This window comes from Misgurnus anguillicaudatus, chromosome 23, assembly GCF_027580225.2.
Source record: "Misgurnus anguillicaudatus chromosome 23, ASM2758022v2, whole genome shotgun sequence".
NCBI lineage: Eukaryota > Metazoa > Chordata > Actinopteri > Cypriniformes > Cobitidae > Misgurnus > Misgurnus anguillicaudatus.
This window is the reverse complement of record NC_073359.2, coordinates 17649594-17671556: the sequence shown is the minus strand read 5'-3', so window position 1 is coordinate 17671556 and position 21963 is coordinate 17649594. Positions and strand designations below refer to the sequence as shown.

The following is a 21963-nucleotide window of genomic DNA, read 5'->3' as shown; positions in this document are numbered from 1 at the left end:
TAGAAACAGGCGGCCCAAAATGGCGACTTCGATGTAAGGGGATCCTCGTGTATGTAGATAAAAATGCCTCATTCTATGTTAATAAACAAATAACGGTCTTTATACACCCCTGATAATATAGTTTTATATATTATTTAGCATTTCTGTCAAGAGATCCTTTTAAGAATTACATACTGCACCTTGTATGCTACTGGACCAGTGTTGTTTACATCTTGCAAAATGGTCTATACTGCAGCCAGCAGCAGGGGCGATTAAAATGTTTTGGCTTTTCAGGATGTGTGTGGCATGGGGTCAAACTGTTCATACCATCAAGGCTTTATAATTTAATCTAACATGGCTGAAAAATGATGACTTACCTCAAATGAAGTGAGCACTACAAACACAAGGCTCTTTGATCTTTGCATTGTCCCAGTCTGCACGTTAATTGCTTGCAGCCACAGATGTTGTATTTTTTTGTTTTTGAGATTCTGCATAAATAGCGAAAACTTAACGGAAGACCTGGTGCGATTTTCACAGCCCACGACGTAAGTAGGCATTTTTGACGATACCGAATAATACGCAACTCAATCTGCTGTAATGGCTTTTCTGAACCAGACAGTGGAAACCGCCTGTGACGTGAACCGTGAAGGGGTCTATGGATGCGGACACACAGACACCTTGAGCTCGAGTGTTCACAGATCGTTGTGACAGGGTCCCCAGATTTGCAAAACAAAACCAACCCTAATGCCTTATTAAATGTAGCCCAAATACCAACTTTATTTTCACAAATAAAATAATCTTTTAATATTGACAGTTGATAAACATCATTTAACTTGCAGGAAAAGCTATCCACGTCACCAGTTATAAAGGAATTTTCTACTCATTTTCAATATTAAAATATGTTATTACCTTAACTAAGAACTGTTGATACATCCCTCTATCATCTGTGTGCGTGCACGTAAGCGCTGGAGCGCGCTGCGACGCTTCGATAGCATTTAGCTTAGCCCCATTTATTCAATTGTACCATTTAGAGGTAAAGTTAGAAGTGACCAAACACATCAACGTTTTTCCTATTTAAGACGAGTAGTTATACGAGCAAGTTTGGTGGTACAAAATAAAAAAAGAGGGACTATATTTTATGGCGTAATAGCACTTTTGGGAGTACTTCGACTCGGCGCAGTAACACCCTCCCTCTCCCATTATGAGAGTGAGAAGGGGAGCAGACTTTTCAGGCGAGTCGAAGTACTCCCAAAAGTGCTATTACGCCATAAAATATAGTTCCCTTTTTTAAATCCGCTTAGAAAAGCGCTACGTTTTATTTTGTACCACCAAACTTGCTCGTATAACTACTCGTCTTAAATAGGAAAAACGTTGATGTGTTTGGTCACTTCTAACTTTATCTCTAAATGGTACCATTGAATGAATGGGGCTAAGCTACATGCTAGCGAAGCGTCGCATCGCGCTCCAGTGCTTACGTGCACGCACACAGATGATAGAGGGATGTATCAACAATTCTTAGTTAAGGTAATAACATATATTTTAATATTGAAATTGAGTAGACTATTCCTTTAAAGTGGTCACACAACAATATGGCACTGACCAGAAAAATGTTATACTTTATGATTCATGAAAATTTGCTGGTTAGAATTAAGAGTCAAATTTACTTTGTTATAAATAAGTGTAGTTGACTTCTTCATTGTTTAAATGTTGTTTCACCTAAAACAAACATTTTGTCATTATTTAAAATATGTTGTAACTCACTTTACTGCTTTAATCACTGTAACCCTACAAGACATAAGAATAGATGGAAAATATGACAGAAAACAAAACCTCAATGTCCTTTTTGAAAGTATTGGTTGAGAGCGTGACAGGAATAAGATCCAAAGGAAATAAAGTTCCCCTCAGCACGCCAGTGGCCAGATCTGTAAAACCACTCACAAGCAAAACAAATAGCAGTGGAAGCGTTGTGGTTAACCAAGGCGTGGTTGTAATTAAAGGAACACACTGCAGATAAAGGTCATAAACAAGAGTTTGTAAATTGTCTTGCTAATTGAGTAGAAGTATATGTGTGTATACTATACATAAACATAGTGTCTTTGGACCATGGTGTAGTTCAATAGGTGGCAAAAACGTTTAAGATCTGAGTTTAAAAAAGAGCACAGGTCAAGTAGGTCTCTTAAATGGAGCACAAGTTTTTCAGGTCACACTTCTGAGGAAAAATAAATCTGCGGTTTTGCTGATTTGAACTTTTGCTGATTCCATGTTATCAGACAATGCATATCGTGGTTTCTTCCAAAAGCTTGTTTGTCCAAATTCACTCTTTTTCAAGAAACACTGTATTTTTTTTAATGATTACACACTGTGTTGTCAAGTTGACTAGCACTTTTGTGCTTTTTATTGGTAAAATATTTGCAAAAGCCATTGATAAAAAAAAATCACAAAATATGAAGCTTTTGGAAGGAGAGCGCCTTTTTTAAAGTGTTTGCTCCAAATACTGACCTAATGTCATGATTACCTCCTCACTGTGCAATTTTAAATTATATTAATGTCTGTAATCATTTTCAACCAGAGTCTCGACTGTGAACACAGGAAATCTCATAAAATCTTGCGAGACTTCAGAATAAGCATGCTGGACAACATATTTCAATGATAGTGTTTTGAATGATTTTCACAGAAAATACAAGGAAAAAACGAAAAGGGTTTGGGTGAAGTCATTCAGACAGCGGGAACATGGTCCATTTCGGTTCGGCTCTGATGTTCTTCTGATCAGGTTCGGACACTCACACACCCAACACCAAGGGAAAATCTGATAAGATAATCTGTAGAACCAGCAAGTTTAAAGTTCTTTATTTGTCCCCCCCTGCTGAAAAAAACAGCATACCAGCAAAACCAGCATATGTTGTGTTTTGGTGCTGGTTTGCTAGTGAACACCAGCTAAACCAGCATCAGCTAGGGTGGCCATTCGTGCCAGTTCCGCCGGACACGTCGTTTTCGGGTGCGCTCCCCGGAAGTCGCGCCGCTCGACCGCACACGCCATCGAGGTTCACACATTTCAGTTAAAATACATTAGAAAATAAAGATTTATTTCTTTTAAGACATACAGTCATTGTAGTTTCATTCTTACCTTGAAATGTAACGGTTGCTTTTCTGAAATTAAACTCGAAATATTAAACCTTGATGACGTATGCGGTCGAGCAACGCGACTTCCGGAGAACAAACCCGAAAACATGTTCGGGACGTGTCCAGCGAATCGCCAACCTAGCATTCGCACCAGCTAAACCAGCACCAAACCAGCATTAACACCATCATTCCATGCTGGTCACACCAGCAAGACCAGCATATGTTGTGTTTTGGTGCTGGTATGCTAGTGACCACCAGCTAGACCAGCATAATTCCCATGCTGGTCCACCCTGGTTTGATGCTGTTTTCTTCAGCAGGGCCCAATGGGGCAATTTGCTGTGCAAGCAGATGGCAAAACACAATCACGCACACTTCATGCATACACAAACCAATACAAAGAATGCCTACATACAAACGTGGTTAAAAATGATAAAAACGATAAACAATCAATAAATATTAAATCGCTAAGTTATCTCTTTATAGAATTAAAAAGCAGAATGGCTGCAGGCACAAAATAGTGTTTGTATCTATTTGTTTTGACTTTGGGTAGTTTGAGGCGTAATCCCAATGGCAACATCTGAAATTCAGCCTGTAAGGGATGAGAATGATCTAAAAGGATAGATTCAACCCTTCTTAACATCTACTTGTGGAAAAGTTTCTCCAGACCTTTCTGCTTCCCTGCTGAAAAAACAATAAAAACATTACAGAAAATTCTAATGGTTTCCATTAAAATACCAATAGGAACTATTAGCTTTTACCATTAAATGTGACATAGAATGATTGAACGGAGTATTTATCCTTGTTCTGTGATGTGACATGTAGACAAATTTTTTTCGTTTGGGTCTTTAATGCCTTAGAAGCTTCCTAAAAACCTCTCTCAGATAGCTCTATTAGGGTGGGGGATTTTAAACAAGTGGTTTTGCACCTATTTGGCTCCCCCTACTGGCTTAACTTGCAATCTCATTACTAATTGGCTGACTTTGCTGGCACTCAAAAAAATGTAGCCAATTATTTTAAAGTGAAGGGGCAGGGAGATGCCTGTGATGTCATAAGCATCAGTTTTTCAGATTGGACTGTTTTCTGGCTGACATTTCTAAAAGAGGAATTTCTATGAGACTGAGATGTTTAGCATATTTAGCACTTTTTGTATGTTTGTGAATGTGGGTAGACTACCATTATTCAACAAAGACAAGGTAAAAATGGTTTTTCATTCTCTGTCCCCTTTTAAAACACTGCCCTGTAGTGTGTTTTGGGCCATATTCCATTAGAAACAATAGATAGAACCAATACATACCATTAGAGACCAACAAAAAACAATACACTGTAGTGTGTTTTGGGCCATATTCCATTAGAACCAATACAATTCCCAATAAAACCAATAAAACCATTAGAATTTTGGTGTTTGAATCAAAACACAGCTTATCATCAATAATGGATCCTAAGTACTTATACTCTGTAACAACCTCTATTTCCTGACCATGTATACTATTTTTTTCAGTGTTAATGACATTGCGCCTAAAATCAATACACATATCCTTGGTCTTGCAGGCATTCAGTTCAAGAAAAGCATCCTGACACCATGTAACAAAGTGATCAATGACCGAACCATGTGAAGTTTCCTCATTTTTCAATAAGGTGACAATGACCGTATCATCAGCAAATTTCCTAAAGAATCAGTTTTCAGTCACAATTATCGGAAGGAGGGAAACCGGCCCAAAATCAGCCCGATTATCTTTTGGCGTGTACCCAGTAGTGTTGTAGTTTTGAAAGGTCTTGGTCTCGTCTTGGAATCGACTGCATTTTTACTCGGCCTCGTCTCGGTCTCAGACAAAGAAGACTCAGAATTTTATTTCAAGACCGGTCAAGACCACAACTGATGGCACATCACAAATTTATTTTTTATCATTAATTTTATGCAGTTTATTCAGGTTTGACCTATGATGTTGGCATTGTTTAAGTTTCTCCCAATGACAATTTTTTACTAAAAACACCTGCATTGTGTTAAGTGGATGGCAAGCCATGGAAAGACAGTTCAGAATAAATGGTTAAGTTGATTTCAGCTCCTTAGTGTTTGTTGACTTTTATTTGCTTATAGACAAAGATAAATTCCCACATATCTGCAATGCCTTTGATTATTTTATCAACTTCTGTGATGGCACACACACACACACACACACACACACACACACACACACACACACACACACACACACACACACACACACACACACACACACACACACAGACAAGAAGTGCCTAAACATATGCATATTCCACGTTTTATCATAAGTGTTTTAATGCAGTGACTTGCACTGGTCTTGGTCTTGACTTGGTCTCGACCCTTTAAAGTCTTGGTCTTGTCTCGGTCTTGGTCATGACTTGGTCTCGGTTTAGGTGGTCTTGACTACAACACTTGTATCCAGCATTAGATATATAAGTTTAATCAACTAGGATTTATAAGTCATTTCAACTGTATTGACTAGTGATGAGTTGATGTAACTTATAAAATAAAGTTGACATAAATAAAGCAAATTCAACTTTAATAGGTTACAGCAACCCATCACTTGTCAAGATAAGTAAAATGATTTGTAAATCCTAGTGCTCCTAACTGGGAGGGCTGAAATTTAAAGCATGGGATGTATATTTACTATTTAATATTAACCCACAGCGAATGCTTAAAAATCAGATATGATAACACTGATTTATACCACGGGCCTGTTGAATGCTTTATTCTGATTGGCTGAGAAATGTTCCATGGGTGTTGATTATTTTTTTGTAAACCACACACCTAACCTTTAAATGTCCTAAAAATAGGCACCAGAGCAATGTTTGTGGTAACCGTGGTATAAGAGGAATAATTGACTCCTTTGAATTATTTGAAAATATTGCACAGCCACAGTGTTGAATAATTCAACAGGCCGTCTTCAATTATTCCTTGCATATATGGCTACTCTTTATTTGCGAGAATAAATCATTTATTCATTATGTGACAGTTTACTGTCCTGCACTCTCAGAAAAAAAGTACAGAAGTTGTCACTGGGATGTTACCTTTTTTTAAATAACTAATATATACCAGTATGTACCTTTAATGTGTACCTTTGGGGTACCAATATGCACCTTTTCTTTTTATTCTGTGATTGTGTTACCACTGTGCAAATTGAAAAAAACTTCAGGCAATATCCTCAATCAGTTACTTGAACTGATTTTGATACATTGATACAGTATACATTATAGTGTAGAAATGTGTCTAAAAACGTATACAAATGTTTTATTCATGCAGTCAAACCGATACCTTGGACGTCGACATTGTTGTTTTATTAAGCATTTCTTGACGTTGTTCTCTATTGTTTTCACTTCTTCTTTTCACAGTGCAAAAATAAATAAATATTCGCACCACATTAATGCCACAACAATCTAACCTAAGCCAGGAAGTTTACTGCTAAAACTGCCTCAGAATAGAGCTGCATTTGGTGTGAAACTACTGTAACAACACCTCAGTGGCCATAAGTCTGTATATGGTGCAAGACAAGACGTGGCATGCAATGGACATTTAAAATCTAATTTACAAAGACCTAACCCTATGTTTTCCTTGCAGCGCTCCATCTGGTGGCCGCCCCATTGCACTGCGGCTCAATTAGGATCCATCTACCAGCTGCGAGACTACATCCTAAGGCCGTTCAAGACGCTTGGTCTGTTTGTCTATCTTCCACTTTCCTCACCGTGACCCCTCACATTTCGAATCAAATGATCACCCAGGTGGTGGCCCCTCCGCCTGAGACTATCAAAGCTGGGTGGGCAGCACTGAAGGCGTGTGGGAAGGTAGACAGCATGCGTGTGTATGCATGAGATAACACGTCTCGACTCCTATCAAGCTCATCTATTTTTACACGTGGCTTCTCTGAGATGCAGGGTGGTTTGTGAGATCAGACCAGACCTGCTCATTGTGACGGGTTGACCAGGTTGCCACTATCAAAGTCGTTTAACCGTTGCCCCATACGCTTCAAACCGCAGAAAGCCTATGCGCCTTCATCTCGAACGCTCCACAGATGTTACTGGAAGCCTGCAATAGGGCCTTGTACATTTCCATGATGTTGTGATCCAACGGTGAATGGGCCCTGAAAGCAAAGGTAGAGATATTTGTCACTTGTGCAGTCCAAAACACAGATTATATATTGAGAATGCATATATGTAACATATGTGACCTTGAGAGAAAACCAATAACGGCAAAAAGGTTGTATAGTATGATTGTGTGAAATGTTACGTGGCCACAATATACGGCTTATTGAGTCTGCCTCCATGTTAATTTCAAACCGAGGCTGTGTGGACGTCCAGAGCGTGCACTTAAACCTATTGTTTTTGTATCAGGATGCGGTCATTCAGCCATCAAAGCACAAAATACATAGTTTTACACAGGACAAAGACCCTCAGAAAACGTGAATTGTTAAAATTAAAAGGGACATATGACCTAATTTGAGATGAGAGTAGGGCATTGTGTACCTAAAATGATCTGTTTTAGATATTAGCCTGTTCCGCTAGTTCCGCTAATCGCTAGTTTTTCATGTTGTACTTTTCTTTAAAACACCAATATAGTGCAACAATACAATATTTGATGACAACAACTAAGGTGCGATTGACTTTATACGTGATAGTTCGTTGTGCAAGTATTGTTAGAGCTAAAACCCCAATATGAACCCCTAAAGTTGTGTACAAGTGTTATTTAGTTAGAAATGAATCCTGCTTCTGTTGATTACTGTCAATGTGCTTAAAAACCTTACAGGAGAAAAGTTTTTAAAGTATCTGTGGCTTGCGTATTTTGTAATCTGTACAAATTGGAGATATGTATTTAGTTACAGGACTACACTCACCTAAAGGATTATTAGGAACACCATAATAATACTGTGTTTGACCCCCTTTCCCCTTCAGAACTGCCTTAATTCTACGTGGCATTGATTCAACAAGGTGCTGAAAGCAATTTTTAGAAATGTTGGAACATATTGATAGGATAGCATCTTGCACTTAATGGAGATTTGAAAGAAGCACATCCAGGGCACGAAGCTCCCGTTCCACCACATCCCAAAGATGCTCTATTGGGTTGAGATCTGGTCGCTCTGGGGGCCATTTTAGTACAGTGAACTCATTGTCATGTTCAAAAAACAATTTGAGCTTTGTGACATGGTGCATTATCCTGCTGGAAGTAGCCATCAGAGGATGGGTACGTGGTGGTCATAAAGGGATGGACATGGTCAGAAACAATGCTCCGGTAGGCCGTGGCATTTAAACGATGCCCAGTTGGCACTAAGGGGCCCTTAAGTGTGCCAAGAAAACATCCCCCACATCATTACACCACCAGCCTGCACAGTGGTCACAAGGCATGATGGATCCATGTTCTCATTCTGTTTACGACAAATTCTGACTCTACCATCTGAATGTCTCAACAGAAATCGAGACTCTTCAGACCAGGCAACATTTTTCCAGTCTTCAACTGTCCAATTGTAGCCTCTTTTTCCTATTTGTAGTGGAGATGGTACCCTGCTGTTGTGGCCCATCTGCCTCAAGGTTGTGCGTGTTGTGGCTTCACAAATGCTTTGCTGCATACCTCACGAGTGGTTATTTCAGTCAAAGTTGCTCTTCTATCAGCTTAAATCAGTCGGCCCATTCTCCTCTGACCTCTAGCATCAACAAGGCATTTTCGCCCACAGGACTGCCACATAATGAATGTTTTTCCCTTTTCACACCATTCTTTGTAAACCCTAGAAATGGTTGTGTGTGAAAATCCCAGTAACTGAGCAGATTGTGAAATACTCAGACCAGCCCGTCTGGCACCAACAACCATGCCACGCTCAAAATTGCTTCAATCACCTTTCTTTCCCATTCTGACATTCAGTTTGGAGGAGATTGTCTTGACAAGGACCACACCCCTAAATATATTGAAGCAACTGCCATGTGGTTGATTGATTAGATAATTAATTATTATTTACATTAATGAGAAAATGAACAGGTGTTCCTAATTATCCTTTAGGTGAGTGTATATTAGTGTTTTAAAGAAAAGTAAGCATGCCTACAACATTTAAAATTAGTGATTAGCCAACAGGCTAATAACAAAACAGATTTTATGTGCACATTACGCTGCTCTTATCTTAAAATTAGGCCCATCTCATTGTAACAATCCATGATTTCTGAGTTTTTTTGGCTTGTAGAAATTTGTAAAATTATGTATTTTCTGTGTTTTGATTGGTGAATGACCAGCATCCTGATACAAAACATTGGGCCTGTTCCAAATGGCACACTCTGGACTTGTGGACCTCCTCAGGGTCCACACTTTGATGACATCATGTAGTGCAGACCTTGGCCCAGTCCCAAATGGCACACTCTGGACTTGTAGACCTCCTCAGAATCCACACTTAAATTACATCATGTAGTGTGCAGACCTTAGGGACCCTTAAGGCGAGTCCACGAGGGTGCACCGGAGTCATATTTTGGTACAGACTTGAGCATCACGCCGGAAATAGGAAGAGAAGTTGCCCATCAGTGTGAACTCCTTCCATCGTCTGATTGGTCTGATTGCTCTTTCGCAAGGACTTCTGGGTTGGTAAAGTACGTGAAGCCTGCTACAGTGTGGGCTTCGCCAAAGACCGCATCAAGGGTGCAAAGGGAGCGCTCATGAGCACACTTCAGAGCATAAAAATGACAGATGGGACACCCTACAGACTCGTAATCTAAGCGAGCATGTGCAATTTAAGACCACGAGACCAAAAGTCCACATGAGTGCGCCATTTGGGACAGGGCCTATAGGTCTATCCCTCACAGCCTCGTTTTAGAAATCAACATGGGGGCAGGCTGAATAGAGGGATGTGACGTCACAAAAAGTGAGCGACAGCATTAGCGTAGCATGAAAAATGCGTCTAAAATGGGAAAAGTAGTTGTGTGATCGACTGTGCTAATAGATTCAACAAAAATTTTGAGCGGTCTTTTTCCAGACTGCAAAAAACACTCAAAGAAGTAAATCAGTAGCCATATGTCAGGTGTGTTTGGGATAAAAAATACACCAATGAATACTCTTATTCTGTGTAATTGCAAAGTTTTGTCAGTGAGCCTTCATTAAAAGAACATCCATTATAATGAGCCTTGTGTTTAACAAATGTGGGATGGTTTAATAGTGTTAGGCAAGACAAACACATATGTCAGGTCTGGCCATATGCCAATGACGTCAATGCATACCTTCTATAATGCGAATTGCCTATTTGCCACTACTTAATGGGTGAAAGAAATCTCTATGATGATGTAGTTTTAAAAAATATTCAAAATTTCAGAAAGAAACTTGAAACTGATTTATTAAAAATGTACAATTGCAGTATTCTTAGCAGATGTGCTATTTTGTAAAGTGTCATACAAATATATTTACTTTTAAGAAAAACTTTTTTGTGGGAGTGCTTGGAAAAAAGAGGCTTTGATCAGAGGTCAAAGGTCACCCGTAAGCAGAAATAAAGTTTTGGAAAGGTTAACGTTCATGCATAAGCAGATATGGGTCCGTCATCGCAAGCTTATTTTAAACCTGACTTGACATAGCTTGACTATGCATTGAATTGTGTACTTGAATACTTACTTGATAGATGGTTAATTGAATATCAGGTTCAGTTGAATGAATGCCCCAACATGAATCCCTTTGTTTTTCTCATTTTGGGTTAAAAGCATCTGCTACAGTAAATGACAATAAATGACTTTCTTGTTCAAACAAAAACCTGCATCATATCTTATAATAGTAAATAGTGTCTCATAGTGAAAACCATATTATAAGCCGAATACGAACGTCACATCAAAGAGTTAAAAAGTTTCCAGAAAATCAGTTCAACGTCTGCATATCCGCAGATTAATGGAAAAATTTGAAAAAAAATTGTTTTCTGGGAAGTGAGTAGGTGGCTCCACATGAGGTTTACTTGGGGTATACCCCATGTTTAGTTTCTGTTCCTACGAACGGCAGCCAAAAAGAGGAGAGGGGCTAGTTAAAATGAGGTCGTTGAGAGGAGTAAACAGTGACAACTCAGTGACAGGAAGTGGTTTGAATTCGCTTGAGAAAGAACACAGGGGGTGATTGGAGTTACTGTACAGAGAAACAAGGCAGGCTCAACTGTAGGCAAAGGTGAGAGGCTTCACAGCTTGAACCTCAATGCATCGGCTGTGGTGAGCCTTCCTAATTCACACGTACTTTGTTTGCAAGTGATGCCCATACCTGAGATAGCCGCTATTTTTAACAGACATACTGCAAAAAAAGAGAATCCTGTCAGTAGTGACTTTACCTTCATGTTGTTTGTTACAAACCTGTATACTATAAAAATGCTGGGTTGTTTCAACCCATGCTTGGGTAAAATATGGACGAACCAGACTGCTGGTTTAAATGAACCTGAAAAATGTACAACATATAGTACAACAATTCATAAAACTGTTTTATACCCATATGCTAAATATAAGTATGCAAGAAGACTAACCCATGGTTGGGTAAATGTTGGACAGAACCAACCTTTGCGTTATTAATAATCTAAATGCTGTGGTTTTTCAACCCATGGTTGAGTACTCTCAGCCTCAGACCTCACGCCCATGGCGGAACGTCTGATGCATTTGCCACACTTTTCTGGAAACACTTCAGCAACTTCGAAAGTCATCCTCTGATTGGTCCTCATGATTAACGAAAGACGCGTGTGTCGTGTACTTTATCATACCGTCTGGAAACACGTCAAAGCCGAAAAGTATGCAAGATTCATGGCATAAAGTCTTTAAAAGACACTCAAGAGACCTTTTAACGCGTTTTGCATACACTCTTAATTCTGCTGGGTTATTTTTACCCCCATTGCTGGGTAAATATTGGACATGTTGGGTTATAAATAAACTTATGCAACAACACAGCACACTGCAAAAAGTTCTTAAATTGAGATACATTGGTCAACCCGATCTTAAGTAGCTTAAGATATTAAGTCTTGTTTATTGAAATACAGTGAGGAAAATACGTATTTGAACACCCTGCTATTTTGCAAGTTCACCCACTTAGAAATCATGGAGGGGTCTGAAATTGTCATCGTAGGTGCATGTCCACTGTCCACACAATATATGATTTTTGAACTATTTGTTTGTCTGATACCGCTGCAAATAAGTATAAACACCTGTCTATCAGCTAGAATTCTGACCCTCAAAGACCTGTTAGTCTGCCTTTAAAATGTCCTTAGTGTTGGTAATACACTAAGACGTCATGGTTTGAAATCTTGCATGGCACGGAAGGTTCCCCTGCTTAAACCAGCACATGTCCAGGCCCGTCACAAGTTTGCCAATGACCATTTGGATGATCCAGAGGATTCATGTGAGAAAGTCATGTGGTCAGATGAGACCAAAATAGAACATTTTGGTCATAATTCCACTAAACGTGTTTGGAGGAAGAAGAATGATGAGTAACATCCCAAGAACACCATCCTTACTGTAAAGCATAGGGGTGGTAGCATCATGCTTTGGGGGTGTTTTTCTGCACATGGGACATGACGACTGCACTGTATTAAGGAGAGGATGACCGGGGCCATGTATTGCGAGATTTTGGGGAACAACCTCCTTCCCTCAGTTAGAGCATTGAAGATGGGTCTAGGCTGGGTCTTCCAACATGACAATGACACGAAGCACACAGCCAGGATAACCAAGGAGTGGCTCTGTAAGAAGCATATGAAGGTTCTGGCGTGACCTAGCAAGTCTCCAGACCTAAACCCAATAGAGAATCTTTGGAGAGAGCTGAAACTCCGTGTTTCTCAGTACAGGCCAGAAACCTGACTGATCTAGAGAAGATCTGTGTGGAGGAGTGAGCCAAAATCCCTCCTGCAGTGTGTGCAAGCCTGGTGAAAAACTACAAGAAACGTTTGACCTCCGTAATTGCAAACAAAGGCTACTATACCAAATATTGACATTGACTTTCTCAGGTGTTCAAATACTTATTTGCAGCTGTATCATACAAATAAATAGTTAAAAAATCATACATTGTGATTTTTGGATTTTTTTATATTATGTCTTTCACAGTGGACATGCACCTACGATGACAATTTCAGACACCTCCATGAATTCTAAGTGGTAGAACTTGCAAAATAGCAGGGTGTTCAAATACTTATTTTCCTTACTGTAAATAATGAAAATCAAGAGTTTTTTTCTTGAAACAAGTCAAAATATCTGCCAGTGCAGTAAGAAAAATAAACTTAAGTTTATTGAATTAAGTTGAAACTGAAATTAAGTAGATTTTTCTTTTTCAAGTAAAAAACTCTTAATTTTCATCATTTATTTCAATAAACAAGACTTAATAATACTAAGACATCCATTTTTTGCAGTGATAGGTTTATTTATTAACCCCACATGTGTTCTGTTCAATATTTACCCAGCGTTGGGTTCAAAATAACCTCGCAGAAATTAGAGTGTAGTTGTTATGAATTTCAGAGAGGTTTGTGTATGAATAATTTACAGGTTGCACACCGGTCTGTTTTTGTGGAGACATTTTCTCGCCCCTAAACATGACGTGGCACGTGAAACGTGATTGGTTGCTGTCTTATGGCTTCTTGGTCATTCAAAGCAGCCAAGAAACGACTGGTTGGGTAAAAACAACCCAGCAGTTGGTTCTGTCCAATATTTACCCCATCATAGGTCAAAAACCTTAAGTTTCCAGATTATGAAATTGAATGCATTATTTTCTGATTCTTTTCCCCAATAGTCACTTTGTGGATAAATCGAACTGATCTGTTATAGTGTTCACTGAATCAATGCGGCTGTTTACACCTGGTATTCAGATGCGTCTTGGTCGAACGAAACGACGGTGTGCAATGCTAAATACAGGGGTGTGAAATGTTTTGAGCTCGTCCACTTTTGACCACATACAGTTGTAGACAATTGCTTTTGTGGTGTAGACGCGCATATGGTATAAGCAGCCACAAAAGACTTCGCCTATTGATCTGTGTGTGATATATCGAGCACAATCTTTTCCATCGTACATAACTTCTAGAGCAAACCCACAGTGTTGAGCGCGGCCTTTAGGCTTTCATTGATAAAACCAAAGTGGTTGCTCTCCGCCTGTTTTACTTTTTATTTTAATTTTTCGAGCGTGTGAAAGTTGTGCAAGCTTATTTAATCAATTGCTCTGAAATATTAGAGAAAGCTCTTGCATGTACATGTACAAAATGTTTACTAACAACACAAGCAGTGGACTCTAACGTAATATTAGTGCGCGTCAATTTGTTGACCATCGCTTTAGTAATCATGACAGCATCTAATGCCAGCCCCAATGACGCAGTGCCAACATCTCTTACTACACAGCTTAGTCAGACCCACATGAAAGTTTTATCGATCAGAGGTTTCTCTTTCATATCTCAGTAAATGTGATGCCTTTTTTCAGTTGTGTTTCATTGCACTGTAAAAGTATAGAAGTTGAATCAACTTAATTTTTAACAAAGTATTTTTTATTATTAAGACATTATTAAGATCTCATCTGTGCATTTTCTTAGGGAGCAACACCATTGGCCTCATTTATTAAATGCTGCGTAGAAACCATCCTACATTTGATCTTACGATCATTTATAAAAAATGCGTACGTATGATTCATAAATCAACCCCTTTCTTTCATGTGTAAATGTATAAATCGCAAATGATCTTGAAGTTGTGCGCAGCTGAGCAGTTTCAGTTCTTCGCCTTTAAACGATGCCTAATTAATGTCATAGACCTATAAAAGAGCGCTTCTCAATGTTTAAACCCAATTTCGAACAGCAAGAATGCAAGAATTTCCAAAAACCTGCAGCAATCAGACAAGCAAAAGTGCGTATGTCTGCTCAGACCCTGACGCTAAGCACTGTTCCACGTCAAAGACGTTTTTATAAATATGGAATTTTGCGTATGCAGACTTTACGATCAAATCTGTGCGTATGGACGCTTTATAAATGAGGCCCCATATTTGTTTATGAGAAGCAAGTTATAAACTACAATGAGTTCAATAGATGTTGTTGAAATTGAGCCAATAAAACTGTTTGTATGCGAGCAATTTAGCTTTTTTTGAATAGCGGCATACAAGTTTGACATCAATAATAGGATTTTTTTTCATTGTTGATGTGTATCAAGCAGTTCACATGTGTGTGAGGGCCGGGGGCTGCTTGCGGTAAACACAACAGTACACGTGAACTCAGGGTTATGTCCCACTTTTAAAACACTTCAATTCTGGGGAGCTTTGAGGTGGCATTATGACTCACCAGGTATAAGCAATCACAGAGCAATCCAAAACCTATTCGATGAGTCAATGAGGTATGCTATACCGACCAAACATCACCCATCTTTCGCAACCACTGCAGCCCCCGAACCCGGGAATGTCATCTAATACCTGGACACCCCCAGAACACCACAACAACATCCTGTGTTGCAGTTACAGATGCTTGCCCCATTTCAGTCGCAGCACAACAAATCTTGTGATGCTCAGTCTGTCTTCAAAATGTCATGTGCGGCTAATTCTTCAAACCATTCTCGTAACCACAAGTGATGCTGAGAATTACTGATATGTTCTCATAACTGAACCACAGGTTAAATTCAATATTATCGAAATGAGATTAACTTTGAACTATGAAGACTTTATAAATAATATTTCGTGGCTTGTTTAGTTTTGTCTCAACCTAAGAGTGGTTTTGCAGGTGATCTGCGGCATTGATAAGTAAAGATGGTGTAATCCTGTGGCACAAACCAGCAATACGTTTCATACGGGTGCAGATTTAGTCACGATCTTCTGAAGAGAGTTTTCTGTGGAAATTTGGAAGGACAGTCCCAGATGACAATAGGCTTGGTAAACAAGTCTTATTTTTTGTCACGATGTGTGTCATTCGGATCTTTTAACCCACAATTCAAAACTACCGTTTATATAACCAACGGCAGTTTCAGAGTTAAACCACCTCAATTTTTTTCTAATACGCAAGCAGTTAATTTTTACCATACATGAATGAATTATGTAGCTTCAGAGTTGGAGGACTGTAACTAATACAGCTGTGATAACCAGCTGTGATTATATTATCATCCCGGTATAGTTCAATACACAGTGCAACTGCTAAAGATACAAAAGCCTTTCAATAAGTACACCTTTGTACCTAAAGGGTGCATATTAGTACCCCAAAGGTATGTATTAGGACCTTTTACATTTTTGTATCTTTATTTCTGACAGTGTTAGAAACTCTCAACCTAAACCTAAAATTTTAATAAAAATTGTTTTTTGATGACCTTATGATGTATATAGTCTCAGAAACAAAAGGTACAAAAGCTATCACTGGAATTGTACCCCTTATAAGGTCCTAATATTTACTATTTAGGTACAGATATGTATATATTTAGTACCTTTGAGGCACTAGTTTGAACTTTTTAGGTACAAAGGTGTACTTTATAAACGGTACCGCACCAGGAACAGCTTTTGCATTTTTACTTCTAAAAGTGTACATAAAAATAAATACAAACAATACAAAGCGATCAGTTTAATATACTTTCATCCACTACAAAGACGCTTTTGATGCTTTTTCAAACAGAAAGGATGTTAAAGGTTCCATACAGCCAAAATTATTTTGTAAGAGTTTTAACAACTGTATGTGGGCAAAACGCAAAAAGGAACGAAAATGTAATTAATATATCAAGCTGTTTGCCAAAAAAATCTTTTACTCATCTTTTGTAAGTATCACAAACAAAAGTGAGTCATAACTCAACTTGTTTGAGATGGTTAACTGTCTCCGCCTCCATCTCTGAGGAAGGAAGATGTGGTCCTCACCTACTATTGCTCCTTTCATGCAAAAGGCGTGTATTTGTGTATCACATGTGCACTGTCATGTGCCATCTTGACTTTTATTGGCTAGCAGTGTCTGAGTCTATGCATGTTTCTAACCAAAGAGTTTTTTCTTTCAAGCCGTGTCCTTTAATGCAACTACAGTTAGCATCACTTGCGGTAAGGTAAGTCATTTATTTAATACACATCTCCTTAGACTTTTAAAATGAATATAAAAAAATGTATATGCATATTGAATTTATGATATTAACCATTACATATATTGCAGGACTTCATAAATGTAATTCATGCAACGGCAAAATCATTCTGCGAAAATTGCATTGGTTTAAACTAGTGCACACTTACATTGTGGATTTGTATTCTCGCAATGTGTTGAGGCAGTTTCATCGTGTTCAAACGCCAACATATAATTTTATACATTAACAGTTTTTTACAAATGAATTAACATTGTACTTTTTATATATTTTGCAAATGAAGCAAACTCTGATGATGTCTCTAAAACTTTGAAGTTGTTACGCAATCTTCAAACTGAGCTCTTCATTCATTGTAAACCTCAGAAACATTTTTCAAAGACGGTCTTTAAATGTTTTAAATGGCCATCATGAAGTTTGAGGAATGTAGGGAGATATTCGCTAGTTTCCACACTTTTTAACTGTAGCGAATATTTGTTACACTGTCAGAACAAAAATGTTACTGCACAACTAGGGGAGTACCCTCTCAAAAGTACACCTTTGCACCTAAACACAAAAGGTTTAAAACTGTACATTTTCTGTGGTTGGGGTGTTACCCTCAAATGTTAATTTTTGTACCTTTATAAGTATAAAACACATTAAAATGTTGTACCTTTTGGTACAATATCGTGTACCTTTTAAGGACCAATTTTCTAGCCAGTTAGATGGTACAAAACTTTTTCTGTACATTTAAAGGTACACAATAGGTACAGTAATGTACCCAAAAAGGTACAACATTGTATGTTTTGTTTACCTTTTGTATAAGATACAAAACGGAACCTTATAGGTACCACCCCAGTGACAAAAGAGGTAAACCTACACTATTTTTCTGACAGTGTTCATAATAGTACCTCAGATGTACATATTAGTACCAAAAAGAGCGTATTAAATTTCAAAGGTACATATACGTACCAAATATATGCATATCTGTACTTAAATGTACATACAGTATTGAAGGGACAGCTCGGGACCATTTTTGGTCCATTTTTCTGATAGTATCATGTAGATTCAGTTTAGTCTATTTTTATGTGGGCCTTCAAGTAAATTTAAAGTTTTGGCCAGGATAAAAAATACAACAACCTCTTGTCAACCTGACTGTTGGGGCAATGAAAGCTGCCATTATATATGATATTATAGGATTTTCAGCTTAATTTAAATAGTAAAAAAATTAATTTAAAAATGATGTAAAGCAGAGTTATATTAAAAAAAGATATTATACAAGATCAAATATTATCGTGAGTCGATTGTTAATTATAACAAACTTGCCCCGACCTTACATTTCTGACAAGATATTTTTATCCCGAGCACACAGTTTGACATAGTTCAGCAAAAAAGTCAAATGAGTTTCGAACGTCACAACTACGGGAAGTTTTTTCCGTTAAGGGCAAATTATTTGGCGTGGGTCGACTGGAAAGACCAAACTTGTCAAAAATGTAATGCATGATTTTTGCCAAAGCTTACAGCTTAATTATAAGCATGCAGCTTAATTATAAAAACACACTAATGTTTTTTTTAAAGTTGCATAGGACACGCAAACTTCTCACATCTATTTCTGTTTTATACTTCTCACAGGAAACATCAGTATGTACACTATTAATTCATTTGCTAGTTTCTTCCTATCTTAAAGTGCTAAAGAGTGCAGCATGCAAAACATTTCATAAGTGTTTTATCGTGCGATTATTGCTTTCTCTCAACAATAAATGATTTAACGTTTGCATTGCTTAGAATGCTTTAAGCCATTCGTGATTTTTGGAAAAGCCACCTCAGCTGAGCTCTACTGATCATTAACTTCTCTATGTGTCCAGAACAATGACCAACATGGAAGGTGTTGAACATCTAGATGTTTGTCTGCCGTCCTCCACGGGTGAGACCCCGGCAAGCAAAGATGACCCAGCGAGTCTGAGAAGGCTTCTGCCGCTCAACGAGTCGTCCATATTGGCACGCCGCCTGCTCCGCCTGCAGCCATACCACAATTCTCTCTTACCCAACAGGCGTCGCAAGCGAGAGATGACACCCTCTGAAAAAAAAGATGCTTCGTATTGGGTCAAGCGGAGGAAAAACAATGAGGCTGCGAAGCGTTCCAGAGAAAAGCGCAGAATGAACGACTTCATGCTGGAAGGTCAACTCGTAGCGCTAAGCGAGGAGAATGCTCAACTCAGAGCGGAGGTGTTGAGTATGCAGTATCACATGGGGATTGGACGAGGTCTGGATCCGAATTATACCATGATGCCCTTTCACTTTCCAAGTTCATCGCATCTCAAGTGGGGTCTGGCTGGTACAAATGCTCCCATTTCAAGCGAAGCATCAGAGATGTACCACTGTTGGCCACATCTTGGAAACTGCTCCGGTCCATCCAGTAGCTCCTCCCAATTCATTCCTCCCTCACGGATGGCTAATAAAAATGCCAGCGCACCTTCACAGGTCAGCCACTTGAACGACAAGTTGTCAGAGCGGTGTATCCCCAATGCTGACTCATTCGAAAGAGACCCTGCAGCTAACCCGCAGGTCTCCTCCAGCAATGACCCACCAAGCAACCCGCAACCATTTCAAGGTCATAGAGCAATTGCGTCTTCTTTACATCCCCCCTCATCGCCTCCTCCCCAAAGCTGGCATCTTCCTGGAATAAATCATTCTGCCACCCATCACCACAACCAGATGTTACCCTGGGGCTCGTCTTCCCTCCGCCCGTCTCCACTTCATCCCAGCTGGCAGCTGGGAGCGAGATCCCTGTGGAACTTCAACAGCAGATTCAACATGCTTCAGTATCTGCTGAGATCTCACAACTGTGAAGAACCCGAAACCCCAAGAACTCTTAAGTGATGGAGCCATCATGCTGTCCAAAAACAAATATGTAACTAGTCTGCTATTACAGTAATGTTAATACTTAATGTAGTGATTTGCAAACTAATTGCTTCATACAAGCTAGCAAAAATCGCAAGAATATGTTTTGTTCATAATGTTTAATGTTATGTTTATGAATTTGTTGTCTGTGGGTTTTGAAAGCCTCTAATAAAAGATTTTTTAAAAATGTTTAATGTTTATTTGCTTACTTCATATAAATAGAGCCTACAAGATATTTACATATAATCACATTATTAATCCGCTATTGATATTTTATTTAATGACATCACTCTATAACTGGTATGCATATTTGAAAAGTTACAACAAAATGCATGCATACAAAAATATACATACTGTTACATATACCCACACTATATCAATATTACATTAAAATTGTTTACTTTAACAATAGAGATGCCCTTTTAACTTTATTATTGTTCTTTGCATAAATAAAAAAATATTAAAACAAGAATTGAATTATGCATGTGTAAAACACTTTACAGAAATGCGAATAGTATAAAAAAGTAAACTAAAACAGTGTTTGTTGTTAATCACTGCTTAAATATTTGTGCATAATTATAAATATATTACATGATATATGAAAAGTTTAAAAACTAAATAACGTTATTTTTTTAATTTTTCTAAAACCTTTTTTGTGCATTCAAATTGCTACGATTAGTTTTGATTTAAGCCTTAATAACTACAAAAATACAGCATACAGTAGCACAATAAAACACATAACATAATAATAAACATGTTTGACCAAAATTTTAAAAACTGAGTCTCTCGTTTTGGAACCAAACTCTTCATATTAGATTATAAATTAGATTATGTATTATTATGCGAATATAATATTGCATAATACAACAATTAAAATGTCTGGACTCTCTTAAGTTGATGTAAAGTAGATATAATAAGAGAGTTCTCGTGAAGTTGACAAAACTACGAGCTGGTTTCAGGCTGGAGTAAATGTGTCTGATATCTGATTGAACACATGATCTGACAAACCACATGTTCACACTTCAGCGTGTGGATGCACTTGTGCCTAAAACTCACCGAATGCACAACAGCACTGTATAGTACATCTCGAGATCGTGTCAGTTTCATTTTGTATTTTTAAAATCGTATTCTTCGGTAAATTATTTGTTTGTTCGTCTTTTAAGTTGATTTAAAAGTGTTTGACACTTCAATATCAGCGTGGATCAACAATTTAAAATCTTTAAGATAACAAAACCAGCCAAAGACTTAATGGGATAGTTTAACGAAAAATAAAAATTGTGTCATCATTTACTCATCCTCATGTTGATCTAAACCTGAGTTTCTTTCTTCTATGTAACACAAGATATTTTATGATAAATAAATGATGGTAACTAACTACACAAAGGTACAAAACACTATAAAATCAATGGGTACCGTCAACTGTGTGCTTACCATCTATTATCAGAATTTGTTCTTTTGTGTTCAACAGAATAAAGAAACTCATACAGGTTTAGATCAACATGAGGATGAGTAAATGATGACAAAATTTCTATTTTTGGGTGAACTGTTCCTTAAAATATCAGGTACAAATAAAGAGTCATTTATATTGTGGGGAGGATTTCTGTCAGATACAAACACTAAGTATCATCACTATATATACCATATATTATTCAATGGACAGTGAGTAACTATCGGTTAAAAAGTGAATCCTTTACACAACATTTTATTGTGTTTACACATATTTATGATAAACACACACACATGAAAAATACTGTGTATACTTTAGATTTACTTACAGTTTATTATACCAAATACTAAATTCTTAATATACTAAAGTAACATTGCTATACTATATTGTTTTTACCAAAGTAAATATTAAAGTATATTACATTATTTACTATAGATTCCATCAATTTACTATAGTTAATACTACAGAGTACCTAAGTATACATTAGTAATTACAGTTTAATATACTACAGCCTTTCTACATAAAGATTGACTTGACAGAGT

General features: G+C 37.9%; 1 protein-coding gene and 1 long non-coding RNA gene across 4 annotated transcripts in view; one reads left to right on the top strand and one right to left on the bottom strand.

Annotated features, from left to right (window-relative positions):
* Window positions 1-7076: 7076 nt before the first annotated feature.
* Window positions 7077-21963, bottom strand: part of LOC129453937 (uncharacterized) — a 44414-nt gene continuing 29527 nt past the window's right edge. For both annotated transcript variants that reach the window (XR_012365841.1, XR_008647625.2), the window contains exon 3: window positions 7077-7214. This is a non-coding gene — a long non-coding RNA (uncharacterized lncRNA). The remainder of the gene's footprint in view (window positions 7215-21963) is intronic.
* LOC129453935 (uncharacterized) lies at window positions 7094-20171 on the top strand. 2 transcript variants are annotated; one of them, XM_055218335.2, is made up of 2 exons: window positions 7094-7226; window positions 18939-20139. In XM_055218335.2, the coding sequence occupies exon 2, from the start codon at window positions 18943-18945 to the stop codon at window positions 19951-19953; it is 1011 nt and encodes a 336-aa protein (XP_055074310.2). In that variant the 5' UTR covers window positions 7094-7226; window positions 18939-18942; the 3' UTR covers window positions 19954-20139. The 2 variants fall into 2 exon arrangements, with proteins under 2 accessions (XP_055074310.2, XP_055074309.2); XM_055218334.2 differs by lacking the exon at window positions 7094-7226 and adding an exon at window positions 16986-17067 and having other exon boundaries at window positions 18939-20171.